The 18,477-nt window shown below is 42.3% G+C and overlaps 1 protein-coding gene across 1 annotated transcript in view; it reads right to left on the minus strand.

The window, feature by feature from the left end:
- Positions 1 to 18,477, minus strand: part of LOC308294503 (UPF0606 protein KIAA1549L-like) — a gene marked incomplete at both ends in the record, with an annotated part of 143,320 nt that overhangs the window by 53,594 nt on the left and 71,249 nt on the right. Inside the window, 4 exons of the mRNA XM_080737237.1 lie at positions 1,289 to 1,449; positions 3,031 to 3,090; positions 12,069 to 12,237; positions 16,993 to 17,126. Coding sequence (XP_080593363.1) covers positions 1,289 to 1,449; positions 3,031 to 3,090; positions 12,069 to 12,237; positions 16,993 to 17,126 — 524 coding nt within the window. The remainder of the gene's footprint in view (positions 1 to 1,288; positions 1,450 to 3,030; positions 3,091 to 12,068; positions 12,238 to 16,992; positions 17,127 to 18,477) is intronic.

The raw sequence follows: 18,477 nt of genomic DNA on the forward strand, positions 1-18,477 counted from the left end.
GACCACCACTGACATAGAAACATAGTTTTTTTCAAAAAAACCTTAGAAGGATTTGAAATATTCAAAGACAAGATTTTCACAATTTTTCAAAAATAGCAGATCTACAAGCTCGCAGAGTTACAGGCGGTAGGGTCTAATTGGTTCCCAACGATCAACCATTTAGGTGGAACCCCCTCGAGGCCCAGTGGGGGTCCCCAGGCCGCGCGTTGGGAAGCACAGCTTTATTCATCATGAACCAACCACTGCAAGAGAAGACACTTCAGCATGAAGATGACTCATCTGAAATCTCAATTTCCCGTCATCGTATATCAAACAGATTTTCTTTTCCCATCTTGACTGAATGAGACATCACACGGTTTAATCAAGTCTGGCCATTTGATTTAGTCATAAAACAGGAGGATGTGTGTATTAAGTGCCTGGAGGGCCTCTCCCACTAGAGGATGACACAGGAGTGGATTTCCACTCCTGTCACGTCTCACTCCTGCAGAAAAAATCCTGTCCCGTCCCACTCCTGTACAACGACTCCTGGTCCCATCCCACTCCTGGTCAAAATCACTCCCGTTCACCTCCCGCTCCCGGAAAAAAAAGAAGAGAAAAAAAAAAATATATATATATATATCGCGCAGATGTTTTTCCATTTTGATCCATATTATATTTGATATCATGTTTATTATTATATAATGTATGATTTTATAATGTTTGCAGTTCGAATGGTTTGATGAACTGGTTTGGAATGATTCCCACTCCTACCCACTCCTGGTGATTATCATTCCTGTCCCGTCCCGATCACAGCATTAATACAAATTTGACTCCTGTCCTGTGGGAATCCCACGGGACCCACGGGAATTCCTGTCAAATGTCATCCTCTATCCCACACCAGCCCCCTGTCTGTCTGTCTGTCTGTCTCTGTCTGTCTGTCTGTCTGTCTGTCTGTCTGTCTGTCTGTCTGTCTGTCTGTCTGTCTGTCTGTCTGTCTGTCTGTCTGTCTTTCTCTCCCCCTCTCCCCTCTCTCTTTCTCCAGACGTAAAACTGGCCATCTGTGACTTGCTATGAGAACATGAAGGGAAGAAGAAGAAAAGAAAACGCCAGGAGTCAGTCCTTGGTTTCACTTTCACAATAAAGAACTCAGTGAAGCAGGTAACCAGATTGAGTTGGTGTCACGGACGCACGCACACACAGGCCCACAATTACCACCACAGACACACAGAAAAATCCTCAGTGATAATTTAACAACTTAACCCCTAAGCCTCTGCAAAAGTTTGAGAACCACTGCTGTAGCGGAGTGTACCTGGACGGTGTAGCTCCCTACAGTGGTGGCTCTCCTGGAGCGTGCAGCCCGGGAGCCCTGCCTTCCCGCCACCAGGAACAGCTCGGCCAGCCGCTGCTCCATCAGGCTGGCAAAGCTCTGGTAGTTGGCCTCCAGGGCGGCGCTGTCCACATCCTGGAGCACTGTTAGGAGGCATGGGAGAGAGAGGGTGAGAGGATACAAGAGCAGGAGACGCGTTTGGAAAGAGTGTGTGGGATAAGAGAACACATGTGTGCAGGACAGGACGATGGAGGTGGAGAGGTGAGGAGGGAGAGAGAGAGAGAGAGAGAGAGAGAGAGAGAGAGAGAGAGAGAGAGAGAGAGAGAGAGAGAGTGGGTGGATGGGTGAGGAGAGGAGAGGAGGTTAAGGTGAAAGAGAGAGACAGAGAGACAGCATCACATTAGAAACGCCTAAAACCTAAATTCTTTTAATGCAGAATTCTTTGTTGTGTTGTTTATTATACCGATTTAACACGGGGTGCTCACAAACAAATGAGATGGTCAGATGACATTTTTGTCTAAATGTCATGTTAGTATGAGCAGATTTGGACAAAATGAAGAAATCGAACTTGGTCGTTTCGAGTTCTTTTTCGCAGAGGAATATGCTGGAGAGCAGAGATCAGCCTGCGCAATGCGCTGACTGCACGCACGCACGCGCGCATGCACACACACACACACACACACACACACACACACACACACACACACACACACACACACACACACACACACATGCATACAATGGGAAACGATTTATTCACAGCCAAGCTTGATGTGATTTGAAGTGATCTCTCGCTCTGCTCCAGTCAGGAAGATGTGAATTATACATCAATAGGTTTTCCAGGGAACAGAGCAGCTCCACTCACACATACAGAGCGGGGGGGACAGTGATGGAGAGGAGAAGAGAGAGAGATGAGCAGAGGAATGAAAATAAATAAAATGTGGCACAGAAAAGTGACTTCCGTTCTGCTGAGTTGCAGAACACTGAGAACCGATCGAGCGCCAAGATGTTTAACTAACTGCTGTTTAGTCCAATCAATACAAGATTACCCAACAATGCAGGTGTGTGTGTGTGTGAGTGTGTGTGTGTGTTGGGCATTAACGAAAAAGTCGACAAGTCGACTCAGTCGACTTCATTACACAAGTCGACTCCCACTAGAGAAAGTGGAAAGTCGAAGTTGAAAAAAAAAACTTTCTATTGTGAAAATAGCAGATCTACATGCTCACCACGCCTCGCGATGCGAGGCGTTGTGAGCATGTAGATCTGCTATTTTACAATTTCTGCCTCTATACATTTGACAATTTGGCCAATGTTTAATTTGTCATTTTAGAGGTATTAAAAAAGTCCTTAAATTAGCACTTTAGAAATGTGAAGATACCCTCTAGTCTATACACTTGAACTTTATGTTGGTTTGTTTACTGTTGAGAGAGAAAACAATGTTTCACATTAAGTTAATCATCTGGGGACCCCCCAAAATAACTGGGGGGTCGTGTGTGATGTGATTACGTCATCAAACGATAAAGTCGACTTCAAGTCAACTTTTTACTAAGTCTAGTCGACTTGCAAAAATCACAAGTCGTTAATGCCCTAGTGTGCGTGTGTGTGCATGCGTGCGTGCGTGCGTGCGTGCGTGCGTGCGTGCGTGCGTGCGTGCGTGCGTGCGTGCGTGCGTGTGTGTGTGTGTTTGCGTGCGCGTCTGTATGCATTACGGTAGCCTACAGTACCTGTGATCACCCAGTAGTGCTTGGTTGCTGATGACGTGTTGAGATTATGGTATTCCAGAGCTGTTGAGAGAGAGAGAGAGAGAGAGAGAGAGAGAGAGAGAGAGAGAGAGAGAGAGAGAGAGAGAGAGAGAGAGAGAGAGAGAGCAGAAACAGATTTGTCCATTAGTTATATTATACACTGGCAGATTCCATTGTCAACCTTGTCTGCGTGTTTGGCACATCACTATCTAGTTCCTTTGTCCATCCATGCCACCTTTCCCTAAGCCTTTTTGCCTGTTTTCCCCCCTTTTCTTTTGACAGTTTGTCTTCCTCTTTCTCCGTATGTCAACCTGTCTAGAGTAGCTGTCACCCTGTTCACCAGCTCTCTAAAAATACCTGCATGTCGTTCCTAAATGACGTTCTCTCTCTGCCTGTATTCCTTTCCTCCAGTCGAATTCAAAATGTACTTGCGTAAAAGTATGAAAGTGTTGGCATCAAAATGTGTTTGAAAATAGCAGATCTATAAGCTCACAACGTGTCGCATCGCGACGCGTTGTGAGCTTGTAGATTGGCTATTTTCAAATAGCCAAGGTGTACAATTACGGCTCAAGTGGTTTATGTATGTTTTATAATATTATAATTGATATCTGCAAATTAACTAGTAACTAAAGTTTTCAAATAAATGTAGTGGAGTAAAAGTAAGTACAACATTTGGATCCCAGATGTAGTGGAGTAGAAGTAAAAATATTGGAAATTGGACGTAAAGTACAAATACCTCAAAATTGCACTTAAAGGTGCTATAGTCAACTTTTTCTTGAAAAACAGATGCTAAAATAAAAATAATGTTTTGAAAATATTTTATAAAAAATAAGCTTCATATATGTGTTTCTATTCAAAAATTACCACAAAAAGCGTAATACAGTATTTAAGTACAATAAATGTATTTTCCTCCCATCTCTGGTGTGGCCAGACCTCCCTGTTTATCTGTGAGTCCACCTTCCCGTCTCACCTTCTCTCCGCTCTTCCCTCATTTGAAGTAATACCAGTTTTACCACCCGTCTGCCTCTGCATTTATCCTCTGACCTGGCTATCAGCCCAGTTTATTGTAGGTAATGACATTGGAGCAGTTGTTGTTGTTATGCATGGTATCATCTGACACCGTCTCCCCCGCTGTGTCTGATATACACTACAAACTCTTAAGGCTCTTTTCCACCGGCAGCGATAACGATGACGATAACGATTTTAAAAAGTGGGTTTTCAATTGAAGTGGATCGGCAGCATCCACCCAACACCGATAAAGACAACGATAGCCGACAACTACATCGTTAGGATCAACAACGATGTGGTTAAGATCACAGTGATATGGAACTGGGTCTCGAGGTGCGCTCTGCACGAGCGGCTGTTAATTGGCGCCTCTTCACATTGATGTCCAATAACTTTATCGGACATCAATGTGAAGGCATAATTATCGCTGTGATATTTTATGGCTATCGTCATCGTTATCGCTGCCGGTGGAAAAGGGCCTATACTGTGTCATCTCTGGAAGTTTTCATCAAAACATTGGGAAATAGAAATGGGTAGATCAAGGGGGGTTCACAAACGTTTCTGACGCTGCTAAGGATCCCCAAATAGCATAGACTCTGTCTGTGGCCCAACTAACGAAATACAGTACCCAAAAACTAAAAAGAATGAAAAAAGATCACAATGTGTCACATTTTTAAATGTTTTGTGGTTAAACTGGCACAACAATTGTATGATTCTTTTAAGGGCTTTGCACACAGACGTGTTTTTTTCGCACGGAAAAAACGGACGATTACATTTTTTTAAAGAAAACAATGATTCTCTATGACCTCATGCACACCAGCTCAGAATTTGCCATGCGGGCAGGTGGCTGCTGCAGTGCGTTTTTTCCCGATTGAACCCAGTTCGATTTGTGCGTCTTGTCGCATGCGGTAAAAACTCATTGACTCCTTTTATGACTCCTTTTCTGATCCGCAGTGTGGATTCCGCACAGCCTTGCACACCAAATCCAATGCGTTTTAATCATGCAGCAAACGGAAAAAAACACAATGGTTGAAAATCTCACCATGTGTGCAAAGCCCTAAGTCCTGTAGGTCGGGTATACAGTATCACTCAGGAAAGTAAGGAGGTGGGACACTGTCATGCTTATAAACAAGACAGAGTCTAATAATTACAGTCCATGGCTTCCATAAGGATCTCTGTCATAATGATGATGACATCACATTGACACAGAGGTGGATCTGAGATTATGAATTCACAAAATATTGCAAATTATAAATTAATTGCAATGCAATTATAGTAACCTAGTATTTACCATGATGTTATGTCTATAACATGTAGGCAATTATGCAATAAAGTGGGAGCTTCTATGCAACTGCAAACATTAAGCTTAGAATAAACAGCCAGACTATGAGAAGAGAGGAGGATGAAGGGAAAAACCTCAGGCTGTCATCTGTTGCTCTTCTAATGTGCACACCAATTAGTGTCCAAAATACACATATTTCAAAAATAAAAAGTTTTGCATCCTCTCTCCTCTTGTATATGCCCGCTCACACACACACACACACACACACACACACCCCCCCCACACACACACACACACACACACACACACACACACACACACACACACACACACACACACACACACACACACACACACACACACACACACACACACACACACACACACACGTACACACACACACACACACACACACACACACACACACACACACACACACACACACACACACACAGGTGTGTCCATGCGTGTGTGTGTGTGTGTGTGTGTATATCTATGTGTACATGTTCAATCTAAGCTTATTAAATATGCAGTGTTGCAGTAGTCTTGGGTCGCGCGCCTCCTACGACCCATATCTTTTCTGAGCCGGGGTCTCGCACCCCCGGAAGTTCACACCTCGACAACTGTTTTAACAAAGAAAAGAGCCTATATGCATATTAATAGACCTGTATAGTAGGTGTTGAGCGACGTTCGCGACCCCCCAAACATTGAATCACCATTGCACCACTGTAAAGATGCATACTGTATGTGCATGCAGAGTATAAGTTATGCTGTGAATTAGTGAACAGGTATGTGCTTGTCTGTAGAGCACATGCACTCTATAGTGAAGGAAATCCGTATATTCTGGAGAAGCTTTCAAACTGTGCATCAGTAGGCCTAATAAGAATGAATCTGCATGCAGAATCACAGATAAATCAGATTCATAAAGACATGTTTGGCCATTTCCTTGCTGGCAGACTACTAAAGTTGTAGGCAAGTCACGACAATTTGTTAATTATGTTAGAATTTCTTGGAAGGAAAGTGTGAGATGGGATGTTTACCCCCTCTGGGTGTTGGCACCACACATAGATACTCATCTGAACCATCCAAGCTAAAATTAGTTAATTTCAGAGGCCATGGACCGTGGACCGTGGACTGCCCAGGGCGCGATTCAGCTGATAGATGTACAGCTGTTTCCCACTCAGAGATTTCACAGATGGCATCCCATGAAGTAGAAAACGGCGCTGTTTGAGCTCATGTGCTAAAATGCAGGCCTGTGACCTCAGTTTCTCAAGTCTTATACTGTAAGTCTATGAATCACAAACTAGAAAGCGGTATTCAGTTGAGTGCATGTATGTGCCAGTCAACATGCACACATAGACCACAAAGGGGGCTTCAGCCCCTGCCCTTTTATCCATCCTCTCCAGACCATGAATGCAGTTTTCACTATGGTGAAAGAAATGCAAATGCCCCCTTTCCATGATGCCATACCTGACTGAAGCATTCAAGAGAATTGCCTCGTCCAAAAAACTCTCCTGAACTTGAATGCAGCATCTTATGTTGAAAGAATTACCCTCTCTGTGTAGAAATCAATGCTGTTACGCCACATCTCCAGTATTGACTTGATTATGCTTAGTTCAGTGTGGTATCAAGTACCGAAAATAGCCGAACTCCAAGCTCACAACGTGTCGCGCTGTGACGCGTTGAGAGCTTGGAGGTCTGCTATTTCGATATTTTCACCAAAAGGTCCTTTTAGAAATGTCAGCCCCTGCCTCTCTAACATTCTCTGCACGTCCCTGTCCCTGTGCCAGGCTATCCAGGACTGTAAGTCATAAATGGAAGCCATCAGGACCCGAGGGAAGCTGTTGGGGGGAAATCGTCTTTCTGCAGCATGTGGATAACTTTTCCCATGGGTGGCATACATTATTTTGGAGGGGCTCTCTGTCTAGAGAGGATCCTCAACATGGCATTCTAATTTAGGGTTGATTGGCTAGTTCAGTTAGTTAGTTCTGCCAGGTCATAACAAAGACTATAGCAATGGGACCCAATGACTCCCTGCTTGGCACTCAGCATCAACGCTTGGATTGGGGGTCCCTGGCTGGGGGTGTATTTGTATATCTAAAGCAAAAATGTATAGCAGGGGTGTTCAACGTTTTCAGGCCAAGGACCCCTTAGCAGAGAGAGAGATAAAGCATGGGCCAGGGACCCACTCTACATATTGTATAAATGTGTGATGGAGATTCTCCTCGATTTCATCGATTCATAGACTTGTTTTACACTTAACCACTTAAAATCATAAATCGTCAATACTTAGTAAACTTGACCTTTTACTCTGTACTTGTTCTGCTCCTTTTTACCTATACACCAAAGCTATATGCCGAAAATAGCTGATCTACAAGCTCTCAACGCCTCGTGCTGCGAGGCGTTGAGAGCTTGTAGATCTGCTATTTTTGGCTGAATTTCACCTCAGAATATAGGGATGCGAGGGTTCAATTGTTCATTTAAAATAATTATCTTTCACACAAGGATTTGGCGGCCCCACTGCAGTAATTCTGAGGACCCCCTAGGGGTCCCAGACCCCCTGTTGAAGACCCCTGATGTAAAGGATACTAGACCAGTTTAACTCAAGGGCCAATCCCAAAAAGTATATAACCGACTGTACTGTTTATAGCAGGAAAGAAGAAGCAGCAAACCGTTGCGCTTTGCTGTCTTGCTGTTCACCGTGTTCACCATGTAAAATATGTGTACACAGATCAGCTTGATGTCAGATCTATCCTGGAGGCAGCAAAACACTCTGGAAGCCTTCTTTATGTTACACAACACAGTATACTGATTTCTCCCTTTGTGAAACAGGTCAAACATATGTCATGAATCCTGCCTTGCCCTGCTGTGTTCTCAACCCGTCTCAACAATCCATGCTGCATAGAACACACAGTACATATTCCTCTAACATAGTCTCCAGAACCACAGCTGCTGCCTAAAAACTATCCAATTAAAATGAATAGAAGTCTTGAATTCAATTTCTGCCACAATTCAGGCCATTCCATTTTTGTTCAGTGGCAGAAATAGGATTCATGCGTTCCTGTGGTGTGCTGTGAACACAAAGGGCTAATATAATGCCATTTTTCGGCTGAGCATCTGTTTGGCAAACAATATGCTAGATTTAGATTTATCTTTTGAGGGTGTATCAAATATTACTTGAATTATAACATACTGTTTTACAGTATATTGTTATACGACAAGGTATAAAATACAGGATAAATAACGATAACAAATATGGCCTATAAATTACACTAGCATCACAATAAACTATTCAAGATGGTTGAAAGGTCACTATATTGATTTTGAAACTGAATCTCTTCAGCAAGTACCCCCCCCCCCCTCCCCCTCAATTCCTCCAGCAAAGCATCTTTTAAAGAGCCTAATGGTTCTATTAAAATGCCTTAACGGGTACAATGACTTTTAAAGTACAATTATTGTGTTATCAGGCAGAACCGTGTCTATAGAAGCTATTGAGAAAGAAAATATTGTGCTACGTTGAAAGAAAATGCTTTTCAGATTTAATATCATCTGTATGCACTGGTCCTCTCTATCCTTGGCCTCGGGGGGGAGGGAGATTGGGGAGTGGTGGTGGTGTGAAGCAGAGCGTATCGTGTGCCAAGGAGCCGTGCTTCTTTTAAATAAATATTCTTTGGCATTTTTGCTTTAGATAGTGTTGTAGACAGACAGGGAACTGCATGGGGGTTGAGAAAAGGGGGACGTGCACAGGTCTACAGCTGAAATTAAACCAGGGATGTCGAGATGTAGTCGACACAGTCCAGTCGCCTAGTGGTAGTGTACACCCCTTAATTATTCTTTTAAGAAACCGGGGTAACCCTGGAGCTATTAGTAAGGAAAAGAACAATGGACCTTTATAATCTATAATCTTACACATACATTTGACTTATTAGAACACCCATGGTAAAACAAGCGGGTAAAATAGTTAAAAGTTAAAAACACAGATAAAATGCCCTCAAAGTATATGGCACCGATTTTATATCTACAGTATCTATCTATCATGAACAAACAAAAAACAAACAAAGAAAAACAAAGGCGTAGAGGTGTTAATCACATCAGAACCTCAGATAGATTAATATCACCATGTTAGTTATTGCACTTCAATGTTAAAGTAGAATAATTCCTACAAGTTGGAACTTATTCAGCTTAACTTCAGACAGAATAATCAGCAACAAAGCATACTGTGTGGCTAAGCCTGTGTGCTCCATAACAAGTAAAACTGTTTAAGTAGTCAGCATAGTCTAAAACCCTCACTCTTTCTGGATCGGATGCTCAAACTTAGGTGACATTCAACATAGATATTAAAAATAATCCTGTAGCGTATTGTCGGAAAATGCGCATCGTGTTGTAGTCTCAAGGCCGTATCCTCTGATCTCAGTCATGGACCCAATTTGTCTTGGTATTGGGCACAAGTCTTGAATTTCTGTTTGTAAGACGCATCCATATTCTTTTGCGAATCAAAGAAACGAATGCAAATCCCCCAAAAAACTGTGTTTTCGATTCGCTACAGCATACGGTTCACTGTTGGTGTGAATGCATCCGCCTCAAATACAGGCAATGAAACATTGTGGTATACTGTATAGAGCCATGTGCGGGTCAAATCCATAGTTATATATAATACGCTCTATGTGCCAAATGGAGACGATTTACGCGCGGAGAAAGCCTGGTGACGCGAGGTTGCGCGTGGAGCGAGGAGAGAGAGAGGGAGCAGAGAGGGAGGGAGGGCGAGAGGAGAGGCAGGGATAGAGGAGAGAGAGACGTTGAAGTTGACGTTTTCCTCTTCATATACATTCATATCTTGCTAAAGTATAAAACCAGATCTATGTTTGGTTTATTGCAGGATTTTGCGAGTCCGGCCGGCCGCCGCTGGTTTAATTTTTGATCGCCCGTTTCCGACCACAGATAAATAGGCTAACGCCTGCGCCGCAATTTTGCGGGGGTCCTGCGGTTACCTGGTGAGTTGAACTTGAAGAATTAATAAACACAGGGAGATGGCGGAGTCATTATTACGCGGCTTGGATACATACATACATGTGTGTCCCGTGGACACACGTGTTCTAAGCGATTCCTTGTTTCGGATGACAAAGTGCAGTGTGAGCGCAAACGTCTCAATTAAATATGCAAGAATGTGGCAACTTCACCCCTCCCATTCACACGACTAAACCTAATTATGTTATGAGAATGTGGTCTTAAAGTAGGACCCAAAAGGACTTCAAAATCAACCAAACTGAAGAGAACAGCAAACAGAACACACACTAGGACAGATCAGTCCCTTGAGCTTGTTCTTGTTAGCCAACTCGGCTCAGCTGGCACCCAGAGCAGCGGGGGGGGGGGGGGGGGGGGGGGGGGGGAATCAGGAGAGAGGCCAAACATTTTGTGCTCTCAATAAAAAAGAAAAATAAGGTAATTTCTAAAGACCTTTGTTGTCACCATTGTACAAACTCCAGTAATGGTATTATGGAAATAACACACATTATTGGAAATTGCTAGGACAAGATTTAGGTTCTTTAAGCAAATTTGAGTACTTTTTGGCTTATCTTATGAAATATGCATCATCTGCAAATTATGCAAATCATGCAGTCCTCACGCTCGTTAATTCACTCATATCATTAGTTATTTGAACTTAACGATTAATGATGCTGTCAGTGACCTCCTCTGAGGAGCTCGAGCACATGTACAGTATTGTACGGTACAACATCCTGAATGTTTATTTAAAGTTGTACCATGTAAAAAGTTGTATCACAGCGCAGAACATACACTGCCGGGCTCTCTGGTGGGTTTAGGAAACACGCCTTCAGGAAGTACACTGCAGTGTTTACACTGGAGGAGTCTAGCATGTAACTCTCCAACCGCTGCTCGTAGAAGGACACGGGAGACCTCATTGAAAGCGTCTCGGCGAGGCGAGGCGGACGCGGTGGTCTGACGGCCCGGTCCGCGAGCGAAAAACGGACGAAAAAAGCAAACGCGACCGCGGTTTGCTATACTGCTACAGACCACCAGTTGAGCAACTTACACAGTATAGCTTTAAAATGGACCGTTATGAGTCAATTCATACACTCACAGGGGCAAACTCAGAAATTGCTTTAAAACTTAAGATTTTGCAGTGTACAGTACAGTATGTACTGTACACTGTGGGCTAGAGAGAGGAAGAGGATAGGATGTGTTTAAACTGTACAATCCCTCAAAACAAAATAAACAACTTGTGTTGTGATTTGCCAACCAAGGGGTGTGTGTGCAAAGTTTGGCATCGATAGGTACCAACAGTGGCAGAGATGAGAGAGGGGCAAATGTGTGAGGCAAAAGTGTGACGTCATGTGACAGGCGGACGGACGGACAGACAGCCGGTGGAGCGTTTTATAGTAACTTGCGACCTAACGGTCGCAATTATTTTATCTTTAGATGTGTTGTTTTTTGTTGTTCTGCTGTTATTTTATATATACCACTGCATTGTCTGAAAGGAAGCCGAACAAAAATAAGTTTTACTCTTATGTACCTGTACAAAAGACGAAACAATAAAGTACAACCTTGAACCTTGAACCAACCAACTCTGACAAAATGCTCTATCCGTTCTCAACCTAGTCTCACCATAACTCTCAATAAATTGAACTCTGTAATAAAAGATAGCCTATGTATATCCTCCTTCAAAGAAGAAACAAATAAGTCAGCATGTGGGAAATGCATTGCGGGAGTTACTTACGCTCAGCGATGAGGAGGGGCGGGTAGAAGAGGAAGTATCCCACCAGCTCTGCAGTCAGCTGGTTGAGGAGGCCACTAGAGATGGTTCCGTTGAGAATCGCATCCTGGTTTCGCACCACGTACACCACAGATACTGACGGAGAGTAAGGCTCCTGGGACACACTCTGGATCTGAGAACACACACACACACACACACACACACACACACACGCGCGCGCACACACACACGCACACACACACACACACACACACACACACACACACAGAGGTAGACTTGCATATCGTCCTTGTCGGGTGGAAAACTTGTATGTCCAAAACCGTTTGTTTTGTATTTATCATTTTTCAAATGTTTTAAACTAGTGAAAACAGCCGATCTACAAGCACACAATGCCTCGCACTTTTGTGCGATGGCCTTGTACACGCTTAAAAAAAGATTCCCTCCCTAAATCTCCCTAAATTGAGGCATTAAATGGTATTCCAGATAACGTACCGTGTGACAAGTTCAATGAACAAAGCCTTTTAAGTCTATAATAAGGCACATTGCTGCGCCACAAAATAATGTGTCTGAGTCACCATAATAGAATGGGTAGCATGAGATATGAGGAATCCCAATCACATTTCTTCCATGAGCATAAATATTTCAGAGGATGAATTATGGATGACCCCTATATCTGTCTGTTGGGCCTGCTGAGACCTAGTTTATGATTATGATGGTATATGCATGTATATCCTGCCGTCATGGGACCACCTCAACAGTCAGACAGAGAGGGGGGTTGCGGATAAAGAGATGGAGAGAGGAAGAGAGAGACAGATGAGAAATGATGGGAAAACTGAAAGAGATGACAAACATAGCATAACACACTGGGATATTAAGGCATTACATGGGGAGGCTTGATGTCCCCTGAAACAGACCGTTTTAGCATGGTATTAATCATAACATGGTAACTGAAGCAATACGTCGCTATAATTCTATCTACACCTAAGCCCTCCTTTAGCATTCATGGCCACAAACACTGCCTAATGTTTGCCTTTTGCCATCAATAATGCAGCACATTTGGATTTTAATTACACTACAAAATGTTCTAATCAGCCTCATGGTGGCACCATAAAAGGCCTAAGATTGGTGAAGAACACATGCCACCCTTTTTACATTGGCCTATTATAGCACCACCAGAACGTGTGGTTGGTGGAGACCTGTGCTCGGAAGAGCACTTCTTCAAGTTATTTTTTATTTTGCAGTAAAATGAAAGTCAAATTACAGAGTTCGCCTGCTATACAAGGTGCCTTAATTTATTCTATTTATAGTGGTGAATTAGAAATGAAACCTATATTCCCTGTATAGTACTTCATTGTGTTTTTTTCTTGTGGGATCAGACCAGTTTTAGGTGGTCTTTACATGAGGTCGATTTTTTAGTAGACGATAGTTTTTACTATTGATTCGGCCATTTTGACACACGGAGACGCGTTTTTATGACCCAATCCGATACTTTTCGGAATTCGGCTCTGAAAGTGCATTTCTGTGGTTTCGCATCGTTTTCGCACCGATGTAATATAGGAAATCGGCCGCGAGTGAAAATGCGATGATGTCATAGCACCCCCTCCCCTGCTCCCCTCCCCTGCATGCTGCATAACAGTGTCACAGTCTGTCAGACTAACCGAAAATATTATTATTATTATTTGTGTTGTTGTAGGCCTAATTAAAACCCAGAAAATAGCCTAAACTGAACACATAGTGATCTATTAGCCCAAACCTCATTTGAAAAATGTCAGGAGTTTATGAAAGCCTTTTAAAAATGTCTATAGCCTATTGGCTATAAAACATTTATTGGTTTATAGACAAAATAATCAATTACAACTGCCAGCAGAAGTAGGTCAGATGATGATCAATAATTACGAGTCGCACCTGGAAGCCTAGCCTGACGGAGCTGCAACAGCTCTCCTCTCCGCAAAGTTAAATTAAACCATTAGGCTATGGATTGGTATTCAATTCTAAGCAAACTAATGATTAATGACTATTTTGCGTTCCCCCTTTTCAACTTCTCACCAACAAATACTGGATTAATTCTTCACGCACCGCGACCGCATCTCATCACAGAAGCAGCGAGCGGACTAATGAGTGAGTAGTCTTGCTGACAGACAGACAGACAGACAGACAGACAGACAGACAGAATAAACAGTCCAGTGTCAGTCCACTGTTAGACCTAACTGTCCAGTCAGTCAGAGACCACGACTCCACATCATAATCACAAAAACTTATATCCTCGCTCCCTCTCCTCTAGGCAAAGAAATCATGTCCATTATGAGCTTGCAGATCGGCTATTTCGCTTTTTCTCTCAGTGCGTCCAGCCTCCTCTTAAGGCACGCATGTTGCTTTCATCATCATCATACCATTTAAATATTAAAACAGCGAAATTAAACAAATTCCGCATCCCAGTGCACCAGTGCGTCAGTTCAGTAAGAGCTAAGGTATGGCAACATGACTGTTGTCTGGTCTTGCACGTGTGAAGGCACGCTGCAAGACAGTCATGTTGCCAATACTTAGCAACAGGCATGATGAATTTATTTTAATAGGTACATTTTATTATTTCCCCTTGTAATCAAGGTATGGTAGACTACCATACCCATATGTGCCTCTGTAAACTACTCCGTTCGTTCGCTGCCTCGCATGGCGTTATACTTCTGTGTTGCAGATAGAAGACAGAACTCACTTTACATTGCCCATCCCTGTAGATAATGTCCAGAAATATGCTCCATAGGCTATAAATGTTCCGACCTTCATCTTGTGAAACACCAACAAAAGGTGACTTTTGTTGGTGTTTCACTTCACCTCGCTAAAAAACCTCCTTTTGCGGGACTCATTGAATATGCGAACAGACGATAATAATATGGATTTGGGAGCATAGCCTAATTACAAAGCATGTCTCATTAAAAACAATATAGCCTATATTTTATAGTTGAAGGGTAAATACACAGTATAGGCCTATGTAGGCTGGAGTGGGAACATGACACATTTTGCTTGATTCATGCGTTGTCAACTTGTCGTTTAAACGCAGAAAAACGAACCAACAACCAGGTGTAAACGCGACGTTTTTTGGGTAATAAATCAAAAACGAGACCGGCAGCGTTTACAAGCGAACTGGTATAAAGACCCCCTTAATAATTCAGCTACAAACGCTGAGATGTACATGTACACTCAGTAGAGTGCATGCACACTGTCTGGGGCTTGTGATGACAATGCTTTGGGGTTGTGAATGTGTAAGGGAAGGAGCACTAAGGGGAAGGGTTATACTATACTAGCTAGGGTTATACTAAGGGTAGACATGCTGTATGGAAGCAAACACTTGGACCCATCCAAAGGCCAACTCAGCATACGTACACAGACCAGACTCCACAGGGGTCCGAACTGACTAAAATGTAGTAGTGGACCTCAACATACTTTAGACTTGGAAAATGTAATGAGATTTGCATGCTTTTAACTTGCAATTGCCCAGAAATTACAGGACCTTACAAAGTGATCTTTATAGACTTAAGTAATAATACCAACACTTCTTCGAAACAACTGTTGGTGTGACCAAGGTGTCGCTGGAAAAATATTTATTTTTGCATGCGTAGAATACACTGTATGAACTCGTCAAATGAAGTTTGACGAGTTTGCATTTCAGTCTGGAGGCTTTGTCTTGTGTGTTGGCATCGCCTACTGTTTCATGACTGAATGTGGTGGAAACTGAGTTACACTTTCTAACCACCTGCCCACTATACCAAGACATCAGAGACACATTCATCCCATAGATTACACACACCCAAAGTGAGTTTGAAAACATGACCAATGATGAAAAACTCCCATACCTACTGGGAGAAATACAACAATGTGCGAACACAGCAGCAAGATTTGTGAACTGTTGTGACAAAAGAAGGCTAGAAACACAACCACCCTAAGGACTACAAACCATGGATTGACATCTAGACCCACTGCACATACAAACAGAGCTGCTGCCTTTAAATGCATTTTGAGAAGAAATAATGCTGCTATTTGTTCGAAATATGTATTTTGTTTGTACATATATAAAATGTCACAATGCGACATAGCTTCTGTTTATACAATGATGTACCCCCTCCAACTGTATATGTTCCCCATTTTCAACTGTTTTTATTTTATTTGTGACACTTGCTTTGGGATGCCAATAAAGCTCCTTTGAATTGAAAATTGACTGCAGAGTTTGAAGGAGACTTGTACAGTAACTGGCTAGAAGTGTATATGCAAACTGGACTGCACTATCGGCACTATCGGCACTATGTTCTGTTGGTTGTGTTGCCGAACGTAAGAGAGATCTGGGAGACACTGGACTGACAGCACTGCTCAAGCAGCACGTGAATAAATGCTTTATTAAACATCGAAGATTTATTTTGTCGAGAGACAACGATCAAAAGAAGGTACAGAAAAAGCATATTAAAAAAATGACAAAATGCAACAATGTAAGCCTATCCTTAGGCTTTCCGTTTATTTACAAGTCTCTTTGTCTCTTTTCCTGTGCAAGATGTGTTTTTAAGCCTGTTAAAATATCCTCTGGGCTGCAGCAGCAGGTTAACACAATGTGATATATTAGGCCTACAGGTTGAATATGAAATCAAGGCAATTCGACTATTGTCTAATTGCCAAACGTTTGCTTATTATGAAATGCAGAGAATATGGATGCTAGAATTCATGTGCTTAAGCACTACAGCGTTGTCTTCAGCGGTTGTTTTTTTTTTTTAGGACACCTTTACTCTTGACTCTATTTTGCGGTACCTGTCCAGAACCTTTGAACAGAGACTGGTCAACACAATACACAGAAACAGGCCTATGGTATATTTCAGGAACACAGGAGTCATTGCAGACCAAAGTCAGTCGCTAACCTAAAAGAGATAATGATGAACACATGCCGTACCTCAACAGCCAATCTGTTATAGGTTTCCAATACTTTGTCCTGGGCTTCCTCAAAGGCATTCTCCAGCCTCTGCTCCAACATCTGGGCAAAGCTGCAGGAGTAGATGTGGTCTGTGGGACCAACGAACCTCAACACTGGGGGGGAAAACAGAGTGGAAATGAAAGTAAGCAACAGACTAAGGAAAACTTTAATTCACTAATACAGATTTCATAAGACTCATAGACGTGTTTGACAGCCTGTCATCAGTCTATGTTGGATTCGTGTTTGTATCGTTCCAATGCACCATTTACCAGTTCAGTTGTTGCGTTCACCCTCACCTACAACCACCTCCTCCCCTGGATGATGATGCGTACGTCCAGAGGCAAATTAACCTAATTATTCAAAAAACTAGACATTACAGAAAAAACTGGATGTTGAATGTTTGGGGTGTAATTGAGGTCAGGAAACATGAAAAAAGCCACAACATTTTTTATTTTTTATTTTTTTTGATGTCATGACCCCTTTCAAGGCTTATGTTTTGTTAGAATAAAATCCCTTGCTAGTGAATGATCAAGTTCAAATCTTTACTATTTTAGTATCAACATTTTGCAGAGTATTTTTTAATCATTATGTGTGAGCACATGTGCTGAAATCTGATTCTAAATAACTTCCTTGGGTAATAAATAGGCTGCATTTAGCTTTACCTTGCTCTGCAGTCTCAGGAGTTAGTTTGGGCTACTTGGTGTGATTGCTGAGTAAGGAGAGGTGATGAGATTAGGAGGATTGTTATGTGCTCTTCCATTTTCCCTCATGCCTCTGTCAGCTCTATCTGTCCTAATATGTTATATTCTCAAGGTCACTTTGCATCCCTTTCTGTCTCACCCTCTCTGTCACTCTGTGCCCTTAAGGCTGTGTTATACTCGTAAGACAACTGACTGTCCACGTCATCCGGAATCCATGTATAAAATGAACATAAAACAGCCTCAAGCCATAGCCTGCTCTTCTTTTTTCTGCGTTCTCACTCCCCCTCCATTTTGAATTATGTCATTTGATCCTACACTGTAATCTCTGTGCTGTTCCGTTCTCCAACCTTGCTCTCTCACAGTGACCTTCTGTTATAGCACCGATTGATTTAATCTGACTGGATTGGAAACAGATATTAAAAATAATAGCATACAATACAATAGAACAGTGGTTCTCAACCTGTGGGTCGGGTCCCCACATGATTTTTTGGGAGCCTTCAGATGACAGTAAAGTGAGAATTTAAGGACTTTTAAAACCTTTTTAATACCTAAAAGAAAGAAAAAAATAACGAAATTAAATTAGAAAAATCCATTACTGCATCAAAAGTAATCGACAAACAATAAAAACTGCTCAAACATTGGCCAAATTTTCAAATTAATATAAGACAGAGGCAAAACATTTTGATTGGCTATTTTCCCAATATTCATATGTGGAACCGAACCGAGTCAAACTAAATGTAATGCCTCAACTCAAATATGATTT

Source organism: Nannobrachium achirus, assembly GCF_963921795.1.
Source record: "Nannobrachium achirus genome assembly, chromosome: 11".
NCBI lineage: Eukaryota > Metazoa > Chordata > Actinopteri > Myctophiformes > Myctophidae > Nannobrachium > Nannobrachium achirus.